Consider the following 20058-nt stretch of genomic DNA (forward strand, 5'->3'; position numbering starts at 1 on the left):
TTGCCTACCCTAACGCCACACATTTTGTCTGTGTTTAATGCGCCTATGCCCTTGGGGACCTTGTAAACTTCCAAGATCCCAGAGAAGCCCTCTGTGGCTGACGAAGAGGCGTGACAGTGCCCTCGGTATTTCCTCTCAGGCACTCATGAGAGGTCGACAAGCACTTGAAAGCAGCTGGAGAAAACACCGAGAATGAATTAGAAATGTCATGGCCCTGACACATGTCTGCAAACTCTGTATCATTAGTCTCACAAAGATACTTCAAAATTATATTTGACAGTTGGAATAAGGAGCAATGACACACCAAAATCATGAGGTATACAAGACTGGATGAGGGTCTTTTTCTGTAATAACTGTGATGAAGTGCTCGTGTTTATGGAGGGCAGCAACACAATGCATTCCCTCTGCACTGGTTAATGTTTACTGTTCTGTAGTTTGGCCCCAGAAGACATCCAAATAAGTGTCATGCCCTGACAGGCTTTTATCCATCATGCTTGGGTCTGGAAAATGATTATTCTGTCATCGTGCAAACTGTTGCCAGATTTTTAGTGATTTGTGTAAAACAAAATGTTACGCTGTAATTTTGTAAGCACGGCCTCTCTTGTGCCCTGTGATGTGTGATTGATATTCATGTGGTGCACAAAGGCTGTGGGGCATCATTCTGGCCTTGATAAAATGTGCTTTGTCTTAATAGGGTTTTTGATGCTGTGTGCTTTTCCTCTGCTCATAAGGGCAAAGCTGCTAAGAGGAAACAAACAAACGCTCTCCCTTCTAAAAATTCCAGACCATAGGCGTTTTGTGGTTGCAATGATTATCCTGTTCTGTATAGGCATACACTCTTCAGAAATCAGAACAGAACCGGTTGACTGGGTTTGATTTTCTTCATAGAAAGGGATTTTTTCTAATGTATATTTTTAATCTGACAGATATCGGCCCCGTGTCCATCACCACCGACCCAAAGAAGTTCCAGCAGGATCTGCAAGAGCTGTTTGTCCAGGTTCAGACACAGATTACATGAATTAATCATTCTGTACGAATGAAACCTTTAGATTATGGTGAACAGTATGTGGATTGCCAGCCCCTAAAACTGTAATTATGATAAGTAGCACATCTGTAGAATGTTAAGAACCCCAGATTGTACTGAATTGAACAGTTATTCAAATGTTTACTCATATAAGGCACATCGTTTATGGGACTGGTTCTTTCTTCTTTCAAAAGTAAATTATTGCTGCTTTCATGGGGAGTGATTTAAACGTATTTAAGCAACATTTGATGTGTCTCTCCACAAAATGGATGTGTTCAACAACACGATATCTGAATGAACATTTAAAAAATATAAATATATGATTTTTTTTCTGGAGTTTTTAAGCAAATGTGATTCTATCACACAGGGTGGAGGCGACTGCCCTGAAATGAGTATCGGAGCCATAAAGAAAGCACTGGAGGTTTCCCTGCCTGGATCCTTTATCTATGTGTTTACTGATGCCAGGGCCAAAGACTATCGCCTGAAGAGAGATGTTCTGCAACTGGTGCAACTCCGTCAATCACAGGTACAAGGCAGGAAATTTAAACAGGCCTCTTATACATCAGGACAAAACTGATACATACTTAATCAGTCCAATGTGTGCTCTTTATTCAATGTCAAACATCCGATAGATGCAGGCTCCTCTTTGATCAAATCTATGGTATTTAAACTGATTAAAAGAAAATAAAAACATGCCCACAAGCATCTCATTTGTATTCACTGGTGCTGAATACTCCCATAATGATCAAGATGCCATTTAACTGATGTTATCTGGAACACTGTTGAACCTACAAACACGAGCCCCATCCCACACTGTCTTTAGAGTCTCTGCATTTATTGCATGCTGTCACAAAAGGGATACAACAGCAATGCTGTAAAAAAAACATCTGCATTCCAGAGAAGTTCCCGGGATCAGCTGAGTGCAGGAAAGTTGCTCCGTCTCAGCCCCTACATGATGCATGACAATGAGCATTTGGAGCAAAGTGAAAGCGACTCAGCAGAAAGCAAACACTCAACAAATGTAATCCTCTTAACTCCTCTGTCCTCTTCGTTCCCAGGTAGTATTTGTGTTGACCGGGGACTGTGGAGACCGCTCTCAGCCTGGTTACAGGGCGTACGAAGAGATCGCCGCCACCTCCTCTGGGCAAATCTTTCACTTGGATAAGCAGCAGGTCAACGAGGTGAGAGCAAGGCAGAGTAAACGTGTGCTCTGACGACTGGCCACCGAACCCCCATTAAGCCCTCACACATAATGAATTAGCCCCTAAATTGGAACTCTCTAGTGTATTTGAATATGAAAGGGGTGATATTTTCTAATAACAGAGGAGAGCAGGAGCAGAACAACATCAACTCCCATTTGACCCACCGATAATAGATGATAATGAGGAATTCATTTAGCGTAATCAAATGATTCCAGTGCTGATATTAAACTTCCTGGTCATACGATACGGGCCGGTGGTTCCTTTATATCGGAAGCAGCATGTAACAGGAGCCGAGTCTCAGAAGCCAAAGACAGCGGGGCTCACTTCCCAAGCAGACGTAAAAGAAGCCAGAGTTTCCTCTGGACGAGACACTGGTATCCTACATGTCAACACAGGAGATGGCTGGGCAGCGCTGAGCTGGAGCCAACAACTCTGCACACTGGTGGCCCACTGAACCTCTGAACTCAGATGTGTTTGTGTGGGTCTTTGTGTGTGTGTGTGGGGGTCTGTTTCCTGTCAAGTCATGCTTGCATATAGCTAGACATACAATGCCTGTGTGTGTGTGTGTGTGTGTGTGTGTGTGTGTGTGTGGCAGCTCGTTTCATTATCACTCCATAATCCTACCAGCTGTTTAAGGAGTGCTTAAAAGTCATTTTAGTGTTGTCGTATTAAGGGAACAGGGGACCAAATGTAGTCTAGACCTTATACCTCAACACCAGATGGCTTTGTGCTAATGTAGCCCTATTATTTTGAACATAGTCTTTGTGTACATTTTCATATAAACAGGCTTTTTTTTCCTTCTTGGATTTACGCTGAGTGTCTGTCAGTCGCTTCTCTTTTTTTAACCTGTATGATTTTTTTAGCTCCTGGGTGGCATGCTTTTACCAAATTAATGCAAATCCTTTAATCCCTTAAAAATCCTCAGAAGTAGTACAAATCTAACCAAAATATTCGCCATTAATAGCAGTTTAATAATGTGCAGCCAAATGAAATATACAATGTCTTTTTGTGGTCTCCAGGGGGGCCAGCGCAGAGAAAACAGACTGCTTATTTTACTCTCTAATCCCAGGATGTGATCTTTCATGGTTTCGCTTCTTCCAACACAGCTGCCCAGTGGAATTGGCTCCAGGTCCTCGCACAACAGTTTATTGTCAGCTCTGTGTAACGCGCTCTTTACGCGCTTTAAATTTTGATTGGTTATGATCAGTGAGTGAAAATGGTAACACGGAGCACAGGCAATGAGAACCGCTGTCTTTAAAGTGTTGAACATTTTAAAATATCTGCGTTCTTCCAGTTGATGCTGCCCTAAAGTGCCGAAGAACAATGAGGAATGTGATGTTTTACTGGGTGATGTGATGTTCGCTCAAAGAAAGACCTGAGATTTATTAGTTTTGTGTTTCTAGTTGGTGCACACATGGATAACTCGAGCACCTTGATGAGTTGTTTATAAGATTAGCCTCGGGGTCTTTTCTGATTATGGGTGCTGCAGCGAGTTAAGGGAAATGGCAATGGTAATGGTTGCCAGGCATAAAATCTAGGTAACTTTTACCCACAGTCCGGCTAAACAAAAGCACTGCTTATCGTGTAGCTGAGGCTCTCTATGTGGAAACTCCCACTCAGAAGGAGCAGGGGTTCTGTCTGGGTCTCGTTTACTTTAATAACCTTGATTTGGAGCGGACCATCTTCATGCAAATATCCGGTAAATGCTGTGTTTATACCCGTGTAAAGACAGAGCTGACCTCTAGCCCTCTGGGAGGTCTGGAGGCAAGCTGTTCTACCTTACAGTGGCACGGTTACGCATTTTCTTCTTCAGGTAATGTACCTGAATCGATGTGGGGAATACACCATCACCCCAGCTTTAGGTAACACTTCTTCTCTGGCCCATCTGTCATGGTTCTATGAATAGCAGCAGGGGGTCTTTCCTGTTACAGCCCTGTAAGCCTGTTCATCTGAGACACGCTGGATGAGGTTTCACGGGGACTTAAGGTCCTTTGCATTCCCAGTGGTAGAGCCAGGGAGAGGCTACGGCGCTCGGCTCTTCTAGACCCCGCAGGCCAGCCCAGACAGGGAACTGGCCCCACCTCTGGGCTCTTCTTCTCTTTCATCTGAGGTCCGAGGGCAGAGAAATGCCCACTCCTCTTTGCTCTACCGCATAAGACACAGACATAGATGTAGGTCACTTCTAAGCAGTTTCCTGCTCTGACTGTGATGACTGCACATGTGGCAGACATTACAGCTGTTTCCAGTTGTAAAATGGCAAGAGGAACCAGCTGCTGTCAGGACCTTGCAGACCCGATAGAGGAGAAGTCGAGGGCTGATAATTAAATTATCAAAGGCTTTCCCTGTTTCATTTTTACGTCTGTGTCGTAAAACGTGTTGGTGTTGGCCTCATCTCTGAAGGGCCTGCCGAGGAAATGTTTTCATTTGGCTTCATTACAGGCACAGTTAAACTGTGATGCCTCTCAATACGAGGTGAAAACAAATATTAGACAGCAGCTGCTTGTTAAGCGTTTGGACGATGAACGACATTTAGTTTGCTGTGACCGCTGAAATAGGACTCTGTGAAAAGTCAGTGGGCTTTTGCTGTGCTTCTGTTTTGATTTGAGTGAAAACAAAAGAGAAACTGCATTTTTAATCAGTAACTCACTGATGATTACACCCAGAGGGTCAAGCACCTGTCAAAACTGAAATCCTGTAACATCACAGATTCCTGTGGAGAGCTGCTGAGGGAAATTAAAGCCTAAGTAATGACTGTTTTTACCATTATGTACAATCAGCTCGTTCAACCTTTCTGTAATCTTTGCTCAAAGTGGTGGAATGACTAAGAAGAGAGTCACTGTCTGACCTCATCAGACTTCTTCAGCTTAAACCTTTCAGCAGAAAAGTGTGAAATGCCTGCCTGATTCAGTTTAATGCTTAAGTTTAATTCAAAACCACGGCCGTTCCCACAACCCGATCCACCGCTTCCGCTTTGTCTTCTGAGGAACAAGCTTTATGATTAATAAAACCTGCGCCGCTGCAGCGGGACTGCTGCCTGACAGGCTTCCACTGTGAGAGACACTTTTTCTGGGAATACGTGCTTGAGAGTGCAGAAAACTGTATGTTATCAGTTTGACAGCTGAGCTGCTTCACTTTTCCTTTGTTTAGGCAAAATCCGTCTCATGAATAGTTTTGTGATGAAAGAATAGTCCGAAAGACGAAGAACAGGGAAAAGCAAGGGCTTGGTGGGGGCTTTTGGAGTTAAGGCCAGTGCGTCCTTCCTGTCCCTCTCCTACCTTTTGAAGTTTACCTCTCTGACAGTTTGATTAATGTACTCAGGAATATCTTGCTTGGTTGTGCTCCTGCAAATGCTGTGTTTTGCCTCTTGCCAGGTTTTAAAGTGGGTAGAGGAAACAGTTCAGGCCATGAAGGTCCACCTTCTGTCCTCCAATCATGACAGTGCCCAGGAAAACAACTGGGAAGTTCCCTTTGACCCGAGCCTCAGAGAGGTCACGGTGTCACTCAGTGGACCAGCACCAGATATCGAGCTCAGCGATCCTTTGGGTAGAAAACTCATTCCTGCTTTTCCTATTTATTCTTATCTACTCCTAGCATTATCAGTGCTTTTAAAGAAAGTCATGTTTTTCTTTGAAATGACGTCTGTTATGTTTCCTCTTCCAAGGTCGGGTAGTTGGTGTAGAGCAGGGCCTTAAAGAACTCTTGAATATTCCCAACTCAGCTCGTGTGATAAACCTCAAGTTTCCTAGACCCGGTGCCTGGAAACTGAAGGTATTTATTTTGGTGAATAAATCACAAATGTGTTTTGTCTGACTTTTTTATGATGCTGAATTTACTTCACACGTTTCACTCTAAAGATAAGCTGTAGTGGGCGTCACACTCTGAGGGTCACAGGAGTCAGCAGTCTCGACTTCCGCGCAGGCTTCTCCAGCGTACCTGTTACAGAGTTCAACCACACGAGAGAGAGGCCGATAAAAGGTGTCTGGCATGTGTCTGTTAGCTCTTTGCCTTTTATTTGACCGAGACCATGTGCAGAAAATTACCTCATGCCGATTTTCCTATGTCCTTCAGGACTCCCATCCCATGTTTTACTGAAATGCACCGGCCTGAAGCCTCCAGGTCATCTGAGCCATGTGGAGCTTGTGTCAGGCTCAGGCCGCTCCTTGCGAACGATCCCTGTACCGCTGCCCTCCGACCTTGGAAAACAAGGCCTGTGGAGTCTCCCGGAATTCCGCACCCCTTCCCAGAGCTTCTTCATCAAGGTAACGGGCAAAGACGAAGAGGGCTACCGCTTCCAGAGGCTGTCCAGCGTCTCCTACACCAACATCATTCCAGGCAAGACATCCCTCTTCACCAAAGCCACACTGCAGTGTCTCCCATACCTCATCAATCTCTTTATAGCCTTTAACCTTTGTTTCCTCCCTTGTGCAGATCCTCCAGCTGTGAGCATGCCGACTGTAGTGAAGGGCGTTTATATGCAGCCAGCTGTGATTGGCTGCTCTGTAAAGAGTGACATTCCCTACAGACTAAGATTCACCAGAAGTGGAATTACACTGGGAGAGGAGAGGTTCTTTCAGTGAGTCTCTTCTCTATTTGCTCAGCACTCCATAACATTTGGCTCGCCTTCCTTCCGATTCCCTCAGATCCCCGAAGCTTCGCGCGCCTATTACCTCATTTAAAAGCATTAATTAAGTCACTCCCTACTCTTACCAGTGGGCACGCCTGTAATGCATTAGTGCTGCCTCACTCTTGCATTTTATTGGTTCATCTGTCAACAAGTGGATATATACACAGTTGATTTTATAAACATCACATACTCAATTTAACAAAGCAACTATTTCTTCTTGGTGTTGACTCTCTGGCTTGAATTACTTTCATGAAGTGCAGCTGACTTTTGATGAAAATTATTTCCAGTGCGTGGATGTGCCAAAGAGCCACTGGGTGTGACATGAAATAAGAGGAATATGTGCTGGCCAATAAACCAAACGTGTCTTTGCTTCAGGTATTCTGCCATTGCATCATGGGAAATTCCGAAGGCATCAGCCGAGGACGAAGGCCCGTATGAGTGTATGGCGCAGAGCAGCGCAGGGCAGGGGTGGGCTGTAACGCAGTTAACTGTTAGAGGTATGTCACACAACAACAATGCAAGCGCACACTCCCCTTCAGTTGGACGTGGGTGCGTTCCAGCCATTTAGATACAAACCTCTGCTTTATCGTTTAGACATAAACTAGATAGAAATCATGTCTGCACAAATATTTGTTTTAAACATTGTCTGCACTCATGTTTCCACTAAAACAGATCCTCCTCCGGTCTTGAAGCCCCCGGTGAATGTGACATCTTCTGTGGGAGGCGTGGCTGTGCTGTCCTGTCAGGTGGAGGGAAACATGCGCCACAATTTGACCTGGCACCGAGGGGGCCATGCTATCCGGGCACGGGCAGGGAGGGTGAAGCTGCTGCCCAACTCTTACCTGCAGATCAGCGAGGTGCGGGCTCAGGATGCTGGGGAGTACCGCTGCGTGGCAACCAACGCCTACGGAGACAGCAGAATCGCAGTGTGGCTCCACGTCCCAGGTATGATAGCCCAATACCCTGCGGCTCATCTGCTTAAACATTTAACGCGGCAGGGCTTAACGGATCCTCGCGGGCCCCCGTCATCTGTTTTCCATTATTGCCTCGACCTCCTTGCAATCAGATTAAGCCACTTCCTTTTCTCATCAGCAAAGACTTATGCGTGTTGAAAAGTGTGGCTTCTACTGAGGGAATGCACTCAGATATTTGCAATGATTTCAACAAACAGGCAAATAAATATGTCTTCAAGAATATCCTGTAGTTATGAAGTCAGACATGGAGTGTTTTTGTAATTGCTTTGCAGCCCACAGCATCAAGTTTGCTCTTGTTAAGCTTGTGATAGCTATAAATGACATCATGCAGCCTGTGACAAGTCCCTGAGTCATCGTCTGGTTTTTATTTTTTTAAATTTTTTGCCTTCCTTTGATTTCAACTGCAGAGGCTCCTTCTGTGGTAGTTCACCCGCAGTCCCTGGCTTTCTCCCGAGGCGATGAGATCCGCCTGGTCTGCTCGGCGTCCGGCTCCCCCCCTCCCCGGCTCTTCTGGAGCCAAGGCAACGTGTTCCTAACTAATCGGCCGAGGTAAGAGGGGAACTCTCAGCCCACTCGGCACCTCTGGCACAAAGGACTCAGAGAGTCATTACGTTCCACTTGACCTACATGCGCCATTGCCACATTTTGTTTGCATCGCTTTCGAAATTTACATCTACTCATGTCAAAACTTTTTTTTTCCAAACCACAAGTATTTTATATGTCAGCAGTGAAATATACATTCGCACACACACAAATTTCTCCCGTGACACCAAACAGCAGCATAAAGATTCAGAGAGATGGATCTCTGTTTTACATCTGCGCTTGTAATCAACAAAAGTATCAACAAACATGAATCCTGTCCACTCTACGCTACAGGTTCAGTCTGAACCAGCATGGAGTTCTAACCATTAAAGGGGCCCTCCCAGAGGATGCTGGGAACTACACATGTCTGGCAAGCAATGAGGCTGGGACTGCCTCTCAGTCTGTGTCACTTAGTTATGCGGGTAAGTCAACACATCCTGACAGATGTCTGGTTGAGGATGCCAGCGCGAAGATATATTGTTGCTGGAATTAGCCTTTCGTCATTCGGAGTTGTTAAAGTTTCTGTTCTGAATAATTGCTTCTCTTCTGACTTCATTTTTAACTTCCAGTGACATGACGCATTTTTGCCCGTGTTGACTGTTTTTAAGGCGCATTTCTTTTAATGATATCCAGCAGGATAGAGCAGAGTATACAGCAAGCGAGCGTGGCCACATACAGCTCTGTCTCACACGACGTGATGTTTCTCTCCTTGTTTGGTGAGCGCTGACAGTTGTGGGCCTGAAGTTTCACTCACGGCTGTCAGTTAGTGCTTGACAGAAACCGTAACACTGATGGATTATGGCAGCGTTTTCCTGGGGCTTGCTGGTATTATACGCACTTGTCTCTGAATGTCATTTTTAACAACACTGATCTGTCAAATCAGTGAAAACCTTATAACACAGTAGATCATCTCATCCTTTCAGCTCAGCTGCCTGGGTCTAAAGTATAAGCATCATTTTTACATTCACATCAGGGTTTTTCTGATGCCCTTGCTGGTATAAACAAACAGCACATTACTGTTTACGTACAGTAGTGCTGTGTGAAAGACCGGTGCATTGCTATAAACTAAAAACGGGGTCTTACATAAGGCTCAGGGGCCAGAGTTTGCCCAGCAAATCCGGCTCACCAGATGTCTTTAGAAAATGTGAAGGAGGGCATAAATTTTGGACTTTTAAATGTATTTCCATAAATATCACAGCTTGTCCTACTGATAGACCTCCCTGACAGCCAAAAAAACCAAAGTAATGCAGTAATAGATAAACAATTAAGCAGTTAATTACAATCAAACCATTAAATAAACAAATGAATAAAGTAGAACATTTTCTGATTTTGTGACTTAACAAAAATGTTCCACTTTAAAACCACAGGACAATCTGGGCCACAAACTGTCAGTACTTCTGTAACTACACATTTATTTGTTACAGTTTAAGTCCACAGAGTCGTGCTGACAAATTTCTTTATTTTACTATAGCAGCATTTCTTTATCACGTGGAAAAACTGAGACGCACCTTTGAAATTCCACTTCTTTTTCTTACATTGAGATATCGCAGGGATTAAACGTGCAGTTAAACTCCTTTGCACTGATAGAAAGGGGATTTTCACTGGTCTGGCCTGTTTAAAATCAAAGTCCCGAGGCCTATGATGCAAAATGAGTTGGACATCCCTGGAATAAAAAGTTCATCCCACTGATTTTTTTGTTCTGCAGAGGCACCAAGAATAACAGTGGTACAGCAGGTTGTGCTAGTGACTGTTGGTGGTGATGCAACTCTCGAGTGTCAGGCCACAGGCTTTCCATCCCCTCTTGTCCACTGGTTCAAAGGTGAGTTAACGCCATACACAGTGCTTTTATTAAAATGACTGTGGAGATGTCTCTGTTAGAGGATGACATGCTTATATTGCTTGTACTTCCAGGTGAGCTCGAGGTGGGCTCTGCCCCTTTTGTTGAGCAGGACGTACATCACGGGACGCTGCACATTCGTGGTGTGCAGGAGGTCGACGCTGGTCAGTACAGCTGTGTGGCGAGCAGCTCTGCTGGAACCTCCTCTGGCACTGTTAGTCTGGTGGTTGGAGGTGAGGCCACACTACAGTTTTCCACATAAAACTTGTATTTCTCTCACATTTATACAAAGGAAAAAAACATCCATCTGGCACCACTCTTCCTTCCACAGCGGGTCCATTGTTTTCCGAGGCACCGGCTGACGTGACAGCCAATGTCGGGGAGAATATCACCCTCCCCTGCACTGCCCGGGGATTCCCGCAGCCGATGGTGACCTGGCGCAGACAGGATGGCAGACAGATTCTCATGCGTTCAGACAGCCACAGTAAAACAATGCAGCTGGAGAACGGACATCTTCTAATCCAGAGTGAGTTATCACAGCAAAGAGCTTTGGTGTGCTGTGTGGCAGCCTCACGGTTTCCCTGCTCGAACTGGCTTGACTCAAATTTTGCAAGTATATATAGAAGAGTATCATATTAAATCCACATAACATTTTCTTAAGAGGCGGGAGAGACGGGATGTCATTGCCATCGGTAAAGTTACAGTAAACCGATGCCTCTCGAATATCCATCCTGCTAAAAGCATTATCTCTGCTCTGTGAAAAGACTCTCCTTAAAATGCTGTTAATTATTTGGCAAGAGAAGGCGTCTCTCTTTGTCCTCATCAGGGCAGGGGGATCAAAGCTGTGAACTCTGGAAGATATTTCAGCCTGAAACATGACTATTCTTAGCCACATACCGTGATGCTTTGTGCTCCTGAGACTAAATGTTTATAGTGTGAAATATAATATTGGACAGGAACAGACATATTTACATGGGCCGTTTCTGTCACTGTTTCCATTTGCGGCTGCCCTCTGACCTGATTGGCTCCATCTGGTACAGATGGCTTTATTTTTTTTTTTTCACCTGCAGTTTCAGAAATGTCTCTGTTCATATTACGTAGTGCTCAAACGCCACTATCTCCTTGAATCGTGCTCCTCACGGGTTACCTTTAATGCTTTATCCTGGCATCCTTCAATATTTGCTAGAATAGAAGAATTGAAACATATGTTGATCTTCCAAGATGTGATCTCAAGAGAATTTACTGAGTGGGACAGCAGGATAGCAGCTGAGCCAAACCCATTAATCCTGTTATTTTCTATTTTTAGCTCCTAATTACAGCACTGTCAGGCCAATAATACCACTTGTTACTGAGTAGGGGTCTTAGCTGCTATTAGCATGAACTTATTTTGGGTTTTTTTAGATAGACTGTTTTCTTTCTTGGTAAGTGTGATGATGCTGCTACTCTCAGATGTATTGCAATGTGCAGCGGGGTGCATTTTTCAATGATATGTGTTTGACTGTAGGTGTCTGGCTGGATGATGAAGATCTATACATCTGCGAGGCCAAGAACCAGTTTGGAACCATCAAATCTGAGGCCAGAGTTAGTGTCACTGGACTGGGTAGGCTCTTTTTGTGATCCCATATATGTATGTAGCAGAAACACACAGTAGGACACTGTGGCTGTAAGACATATATTCCTGCTCTTGTTGTTTAGTAATCTTTTCAAATCCTTTTTCTTGCAGAGCCACCTCTATTGGCCCAAGTTGCCCCAGTGATCACCACCGGGAGCGGTCAGTCACTTAGTATTCCTTGCATGTTATTGGATGGAATTCCTCTTCCAGAAAGACACTGGTCCAAGAATGGAAAACCTGTAAGGCTGGTAAAAACATCAAACTCAAATCTGCCTCTCCCATGGATCATATCTGCATTTGTGTGTGACAGGAATATTTTTATTTTTTTCGTTTGCACAGGTCCATCTGAACAGAAGGATGTTCTTGAGGAGCGATGGCAGTTTGTACATCGAAAGAGCCATCCCAGAGGACACTGGGATTTATGTGTGCACTGCGGTTAATGTGGCAGGCTCCGCGAACATCACAGTCAGCCTGGAGGTTCACGGTAGGAGAGTAAAGGAATAGTAACACTCACATTACCAATAAAATCAAAGCCAGCAGACAATAAGCACAAGCAGCTAAGATAGGCTTATAATCTTGGAGATACTCCAGAAAGTAATTGACTCAAATTATTGTAGTAAATGACCTGCTGAAAAATCCCAAATTGTGTGTGTAATTTACATTTTTGGCACAGCCAGGTTAGTTGTTTCCCACTTTCTTCAAGTCTTTATACTAAGCTTCCATAATCCAAGCTAAACTAAACTTACATCTCCTACGTCTGGTTCTATCGTCATATTTAATGTGCACTAATAAAATATCAGCAAGAAAATATATGAACCTAATCTAAAAGCAGACCCTTTCGCTCACTGAATACACTTTCTCAGTGCAAAGTTTGCAACCACAGGCCATATAATTGGACAATTAAGCCAAAAATGTGCCAACTCAGCATGGAAAACAATTTTTGAATGAATCAACCACCTGTTGTCATCACAGAGAGAGGGCCTGCTTTATTGCATGCTTTGATAAATGGGGTCATGAGCATGTAATGACAGACAGCCAGGATCACGGTTCATCATCAGTTTGTAATGAAGAAATGCCTCAAACGCCAATGCTGCTGGTCAGCTGAGGCCGGTGATAATGCAGCAGCAGATCGCTTCTTCACGCTCAGTCAGACAGCTGTGTTTTATGACCTTATTCTTCCACAGTGCCCCCAGAGATCAGCGCTGGTCCGTACCACTACATAGCCAACGAGGGTGTAGCCATCAGGCTATCATGCGAAGCCACCGGCGTTCCCAAACCAGATGTTGTCTGGTCCAAGGTAACACTCGCAACCTTCGGCTTCAGCTCAGTAAATCAAGCGTGACTAACTGGCTCGTTCTTCCACAGCACCATCTAGTCCAAGGTCAACCCTTTGTATCAGCTCAGCTTACAATGAGTCATTATTAGCACTTTGGAAATAATTATCACAATCAGGCAACGGCAAAAATCAATACCCAGCGGTGATGGGATCTAGATTATCCTTAAGAGTGCAATCTTGGACCGTGCCAGTCAATACAAGCATAATGATATTAATAACACCAGAATCAAATCAGTGTGAAATGACTGATAAAGAAAAAGGTTTTTAATTCTGAATTCATTTTGAGGCACACTGAGTTACTCGGGATATTTTTTTTATTTTACACAAACATCTGTAGCACTTCAAATCGCCTTCGCTTACTGTGATTACATTTGCATAAATACAATTACATTTTTTTGGCTTATTCAAACAGTTTTCTTTTTTTCCCCTCCTGGCCTTTTCTTTGATTTGTCAGAACACGAAAAAACAGAACAAAACAAAACACCACCAACAAAAACAGTTTCCACTGCAATCAAGACTTGATTAACCTGACCAGGGAGGGAAGTAACCATGGCAACTTTACTATATTGCTGCTTGACTGGTGCAAATCACTCTGTTTTTATTGTACCTTAGGAATCTATTTCAAGACTTTCCCGCATCCACTCTTAGTACAACACTTCATCATATCACGAGAAGAAAACACAAAAGTTTATGTGCAACCAGGCGGTGCTAAGCCGACGCTCTCGATCCATCCAGGATGCAAAAACAGATCTTATTACAGCTTGTGCGGTACTGCAGCGTTGCCTTTGACAGCCGCTGCAATATAACTGATTAATAATTTGTAATGCTGCTAAAGCTGTGAGATAAATATTGCCCGGTAAAAAGTGTACATTTATCTTTGACGTGTAGTGAAGCAGAAGTGGCAGTTTGTATACTGTTAATGCATCTGTTTCTCTTCCACCACTGAAATTAGGAACTGCAGTGATATCATCTTTTCTTTAAAGGCAACAAAAACATGGCCGATGAAATACCCTGCCACTATTACATACCCTGTACTACTGAGTGAGGTCAGCATGCTGTTGTTGTCTACATGTCGCTGAACTGAGCCGGATTTATATTCCACCCGGCCTTTCCCCTAACATTTTCAAAATGTTACTCTAGAGTCAAGTAAATTTACCTTCTTGTCAGATAAAAGTGTATCTGTTAAAGCGCTTTAATGTTCAGAGCGAGTGGATGCGCAGCTGCCTCGGTTCTTGTGTGTGCACGCTGCAGATAGAGAGCAATCCAAAGGGGTGGCCAGTAATTCCATTAGACGTCAAAGGTTGGGTTGTAAACCTTGAACTAATCTTAGCATCCATGCGCACGCTTGTGTGGAGGACTTTTCTAATATAATATGTTCTGTCTGATCTTATTCTGCCAGGGGAGGCAGCCCCTGCCCAGGGACAGCTCCGCTCTTCAGTCTGACTCTGAGGGACACCTCCACATCCCCAACCCCTCTGCCGAAGATGCAGGCATCTACATCTGCACTGCCACCAGTCCTGTGGGCTATGCTAGCCGCGAGATCCAGCTGAGTGTCAATAGTAAGGCGAACGGAGGCAAACAGTTTGCGTTTGGAATTGTAAAGGAAGTGCCTGTGTGGTCGTCTAACAAGTTCTTTTGTTGTGTTCAAGCTGTGCCAAAGATAATGGGCGTGACTGGTCACGACAACACAGTAAACATGGCTGCAGAGGTGGGGGCAGAGGTTGTTCTCCCGTGTGAGGCTGAAGGGAGTCCTTCCCCGTTAGTCACGTGGAGACGAAACGGGCATCCCATCCCCCCCGTCACAGCTGGGTAAGAGGAAGCCTTACCTCACCCCGACAATCATGCAGTTAAATGTCTCAAATATAAGCTGACATAATCCAAAAGCACTAACCATACTTTACCTCTGACTTAACTAACACCTGAGTCAGCTTTTACAAAGAGCTCTGGCTGTTGTTCAAAGCTTCTGCTAACATGTCGTAATGCCTCTGGAAGAGCGGCCAGGCAAAGGCAGCAGAGACCAGAGAGCTGTGTGCGGGCATCACCAGTTGGCTAAACCGAGGTAGAACATCTGGTCCCACATGGCTGCCTGATTCCTGGCTTTCATGTGTGGTCACTCTGGGCGCAGACAGGCAGGCAGGCAGGCTGCCCCGAGACACGAGCTGGATGGATGACAGACAGACTCTTTGGGCCAGACACCAGGCCGAATCATTTAGTGCAGATAGAAGAATGACAGAGGGAGTTGAAAGCCGTGGTGACTCAGATACAGTATGACTTGTGTGGGGTCAGGAAGAAGGAAATGGTGGGGGGTGGCGTTGGAGGGAGGGGGTGCCAGGAAGAGGGGCGGAAAGTGAACTGACAGTGGAAGAGATACAAGCTGTGTCTGTCTGATGTTCAGATTCCCCGGGGTGTTTCGGCAGTAAAACAACATGCTGACTCTTTACTAGTCCTGTCTGATGAGAATAACACATCCCCGTGAACAAACCCAGCGTCATGCTTTGCACACGCAGGGACCTATGGAAGGAGCAGGGTCTGTAAAGGAACATTAACTCCTTTAAGCTACACTCTGAGGTTCGGAGGAAATAACCGAGGGGTGCTGATTTTTAAAATAACTTAAACAGTGGGAGATGATATTTATCTCGTATCCATGTATTTAGACTAGTACCAGGCAGGGAGTTTTTTGTTTTTGTCTTTCCTTTTTTCAATACTGAGTCAGAAGATTTGGTCACAGGAGACCTGATCCTGATGAGGCCAATTTGTCCCAGTTAGTCTTTGGCCAGTCGCACTGTGTACACAGATGACACCAATGTGGGGAGTGATGGATGAGCGAGAGGGGCGGTTTATGTCACGCGGAGCAGCACCGCTGTAGCCTGAGCTCAGATTAACCACTGCAGAGGCCGCCTTTCGGTTTTCGAGCTGGATGCTGTCGTCTCTCCTACGGCTGTTTGGGGAGGTGGGGGGTGGGTGAAAGACATTACACCATATGTGCGTCTAAAATACAGAGCTCTTTGTGCTTCTAGCCCGTTTCCACTTAGACAGGCGTGTTATTGTTAGAATTTGGTTGCTTAGCAGACACACTTATCAAAGATAAATCGCAGAGGTGTGTTTACATTGCTGTATATTATACATTTGTACAGCTGGATAGCTTCTGGAGCATTTCAGGTTACCACACCCTCCTTTAAAGTTGCTGACCCACATTTAACTCCTTTAACCTACAATTGCTTCTGCCTTTTTTTGGGGGGGGGGGGGGGGGGGGGGGGGCTGCAGCAAGGCCTGACTTTGGAGTTGAGGTTGTGTACTACAGTGTATGTGATGACCACCATCTGTCCACTTGTTTGACTTTGACAAACATCAAAAAAACAAATGGCAAGTTGGGCCAAAACGTTGCTTTGAACTTAGTTGGTCCCAGGAAGGATGACGCTTTGACTTTGGAGACCTGTGCGACCTTTCATTCGAGGTCCACCATTAAGTCAACCTTTTGATTTTCACTTTATCTGTATTTCCTGACCCCGCGGTCGTAAACGCACAATAGCTGCACACGCAAACAGAAAAATCCTCATTTATCTTTTTGAACCTACAACCTTTCCCATGGTGATATTATCAGGTCAAACACTGCTGACCCTTTCACGTTGTAATTATCCCAGACAATCGTAAATGTGAAAACAGCAACTCATTGCGGGAGTATTTAGCTCCTGATGAGGTCCAGACTCCGGCTAGTACTTGCTCTTTTCGAACTCTAACCCCTCACGCATTTTCTTTTTCCACTTCAACAAAACAACATAATTGAATAAGGACCGCTAAGTGTTTGACAGCATAATTCAATTTATGTATGCCTGTCAAACGCTCTGATACTTGTTGTACAACCCAAATACCAAAAAAAAAAAAAAAAAGTTTGGACGCTGTATAAAATGTCAAACAGAACGTAATGATTTGCATCTCTCATAAACCCACATTTTATTTACAATACAGCACAGAAAAGATATCAAATGTTTAAACTCTGAAAAAATATGCGCTAATTCTGAATTTGATGGCAGCAACAAATCTAGAAAAATTGGGGCAGGGCCATGTTTACCACTGTGTAGCATTCCCTCTTCTTTTAACAGCAGTCCATAAACATCTGGGAGCTGAAGAGACCAGCTGTGGGACTTGTTGGAATGTTGTCCCATTCTTATCTGATATAGGATTCTAGCTGCTCAGCAGTCCTAGATCTTCTTTGTCATGTTTTTCACTTCATGATGCCAGATGTTTCCAGTTGGTAAATGCTTTGGACTGCAGTTCAACACCCAGACTCTTCTGCTATGAAGTCATTGTAATAGATGCAGTGTGCAGTTTAGCATTGTTTTGCTGAAATGTGCAAGACCATCCCTGAAAAAGACATCATCTGGTACAAAGTTTCTCTGAAATCTTTCAGCGTTGATGCTAGCTTTGCAGATGTGCAAGCTGCCACTTTTGCTATTGCACCCCGCTGCAGGATTTTGAAATGAGTGCTGATAACAAGACAGATGCTCCCTCTCTTCTTCGCTGCAGAGATTTTGGTGTCCATTTTCTCCAAAAAAGAAGTTAAAGTCTTGATTCATCTGAACACTGAACAGTTTTCCACTTTTCCTCAGTCAGTTTTAAAGGAGTTCTGGCCCGCAGGAGGTGGCAGTGTTTCTGGATCATGCTCACATACATGTAGTTTGTTATTCCTGTCCCAACAGTTATTTATTCATATTTATTTTTATATGCATGCTTCAAAATATAGGAGGATATAGGAGAGAAAGAGAAAACAGACACACCTATTTTATCAGAACACAGCGACTGTAGATCTTCAGTGACTCATAAAGTTCTGTGTTTTCTCCATGTCTTTGCCCTTGACCCCTAACCACTCCCCAGGTTCACTGTTTTACCTTCAGGCTCTCTGAAGATCACTGATGTGCGCCTGATTGATAGTAAACTGTACACCTGCACTGCAGAAAACCCAGCAGGCAACGTGTCCCTAAGCTACAATTTACACATTCAAGGTAACTCCACAGGGTTTCAGTAAAAGTTGAAGTTTATGGAAACTTGTTTGTTCAGCCAATATCTTTTAAGTCTCTGTGTGAATATATCACTTATATGTGAGACGTGTGTATGAATACAGTTCCAAATATTTTTGCACACAGATTTTTGCTACTTTTAAGCCATTTACCATAACATACTCAAGTTACAGTTTTATGATGGGCTGAAAGCTGCTGTTGTTTTTTTAAGAGCTTCAATATTGCATTAACAGCTGGGGAAATTCATTCATTTTTGTGCACAGGTCTCTATGTTTTTTCATTTCAGGTTTGACAGTTGATGCGAAATCAGTTGGTTATCGGTAGTTGTGGGCCATCCCTTTGTTATTTCTTCATAAATTAAGCAGGAAAAAGGAACTGGAGATTATTCAAAGCTACAGCATGGACAGCCTGTAACTTGAATATGATAAAGTTTGTGTCAATGTTCAAAACTATGTGCATCTAATATTTAGGATATTTGTTTTGTCCTCAGCTAAACCCAGGATTCAGCCAGCACCCTCCCTCCTGAAAGCCCTGCTCGGCCAAACAGTGACTCTACCATGTGTAGCACAGGGAGAGCCGAGCCCTGAGATCAGCTGGTTTCACAATGGATCACCTGTTGGGGTCAAGAATGTTACACCCCTGAGGATCCAGCAGGTCAGCCTCGCCGACCAGGGCGCCTACCGGTGTGTGGCCTCGAACAGTGCAGGACAGGAGACCTTGGAGATCAAGCTGGAAATTCTTGGTGAATGTCACGAGTTCAATTCCTCAGACCTGCTTGTTCACTTGCAGAACTATTAAATTGTGACTCATGGTTATTTTCTATGATATATCTGAATAACTATTCACTATCACTGGTCATATGAAGGTTCACTAATGATGCATCTGTTTTCGGCCCTCTCAGTGTTTAGAGGCACATTCACTTTAGGTGCACATTGACCGTACAAATTTGCTAAACAGTGAGCTATTTGACCTTCTGACAAACATTCACAAAGGGAAATGACTTTGGGTTAAGAACTCAGACTTGTGTCCATTTGTACTGAATCAAGCTTTCTTGTTGTTATTTATGTGATATATAAATAATATTATTCTTCCCGATCAGTCCCCTTTTATATTTCCATGCCCTTGTTCCTCTCTGACACACGCTCTTACTCATCTGCAGTCTGCCTTTGATGCTTTCCCAGCTTCCCTACTTAATCATTTACTCATTTTCAACATCAAGGAGATCAAGCGCACAGGGACATTCTAACTTCTCCTAAACCAAAACTCATCTTTTAAAAGCAAAAAACTGGATTTTCCCATTCTTCTTACAGATGTTCAGGCTTTAACAGCTGTTGTTTCTTTTTGCAGGAACCCCTGTAATTGCTTTGATTCTCTCTATTTCACGCTTGACTTGTTGGTTTCAGTTTGACTTATATGTGCCGTTTGTGTGGTCCTGTCACTTTGTGTTGCATTTTTTGGGGTCTCTCTCTTAAAAAATGATCTCGATCTCAATATGACTGTCTGATTAAAGAGATAAGAAAAAGAGGTCAGCCTGGCTTAGGCTGTCAAAGCATGATGCACGCTCTGGTCGTTGGGGAGAATCTGTTCGGTTTTTCAAATCATGTTTAGATCCTATTGAGGCTTCTTCTTACTCCGAAACCTAAAAACTAATTGTCATTGCACCTCTTATTTATTAGCTGCCTTTGCACTTTGAACTAGCACTTAACATATTTTTCTGTACTCACAGAGGCCCCGTCCTTTGCCGAACCTGGAGATGTTATCATGGAGAAAGTCGCAAACAGCAAGGTCATCATCCCTTGCCCCGCTAAAGGTATGGAATGATTCACAGATGAGTCAGCGTGGACACACTCAA

The 20058-nt window shown here is 44.1% G+C and overlaps 1 protein-coding gene across 1 annotated transcript in view; it reads left to right on the plus strand.

Moving 5' to 3' along the window:
* Positions 1-20058, plus strand: part of hmcn2 (hemicentin 2) — a 44244-nt gene that overhangs the window by 946 nt on the left and 23240 nt on the right. The window contains exons 2-25 of the mRNA XM_063488695.1: positions 927-997; positions 1392-1550; positions 2083-2205; positions 5598-5769; positions 5888-5994; positions 6081-6201; positions 6295-6558; positions 6655-6799; positions 7226-7347; positions 7523-7795; positions 8232-8373; positions 8701-8828; positions 10112-10225; positions 10318-10476; positions 10575-10769; positions 11748-11843; positions 11967-12094; positions 12195-12339; positions 13040-13152; positions 14591-14750; positions 14841-15000; positions 18064-18191; positions 18697-18948; positions 19933-20016. Of these exons, the coding sequence (XP_063344765.1) occupies positions 927-997; positions 1392-1550; positions 2083-2205; positions 5598-5769; positions 5888-5994; positions 6081-6201; positions 6295-6558; positions 6655-6799; positions 7226-7347; positions 7523-7795; positions 8232-8373; positions 8701-8828; positions 10112-10225; positions 10318-10476; positions 10575-10769; positions 11748-11843; positions 11967-12094; positions 12195-12339; positions 13040-13152; positions 14591-14750; positions 14841-15000; positions 18064-18191; positions 18697-18948; positions 19933-20016 (3561 nt within the window). The remainder of the gene's footprint in view (positions 1-926; positions 998-1391; positions 1551-2082; positions 2206-5597; positions 5770-5887; positions 5995-6080; positions 6202-6294; positions 6559-6654; positions 6800-7225; positions 7348-7522; positions 7796-8231; positions 8374-8700; positions 8829-10111; positions 10226-10317; positions 10477-10574; positions 10770-11747; positions 11844-11966; positions 12095-12194; positions 12340-13039; positions 13153-14590; positions 14751-14840; positions 15001-18063; positions 18192-18696; positions 18949-19932; positions 20017-20058) is intronic.

This window comes from Pelmatolapia mariae, linkage group LG12 (assembly GCF_036321145.2).
Source record: "Pelmatolapia mariae isolate MD_Pm_ZW linkage group LG12, Pm_UMD_F_2, whole genome shotgun sequence".
Classification (NCBI taxonomy): Eukaryota; Metazoa; Chordata; class Actinopteri; order Cichliformes; family Cichlidae; genus Pelmatolapia; species Pelmatolapia mariae.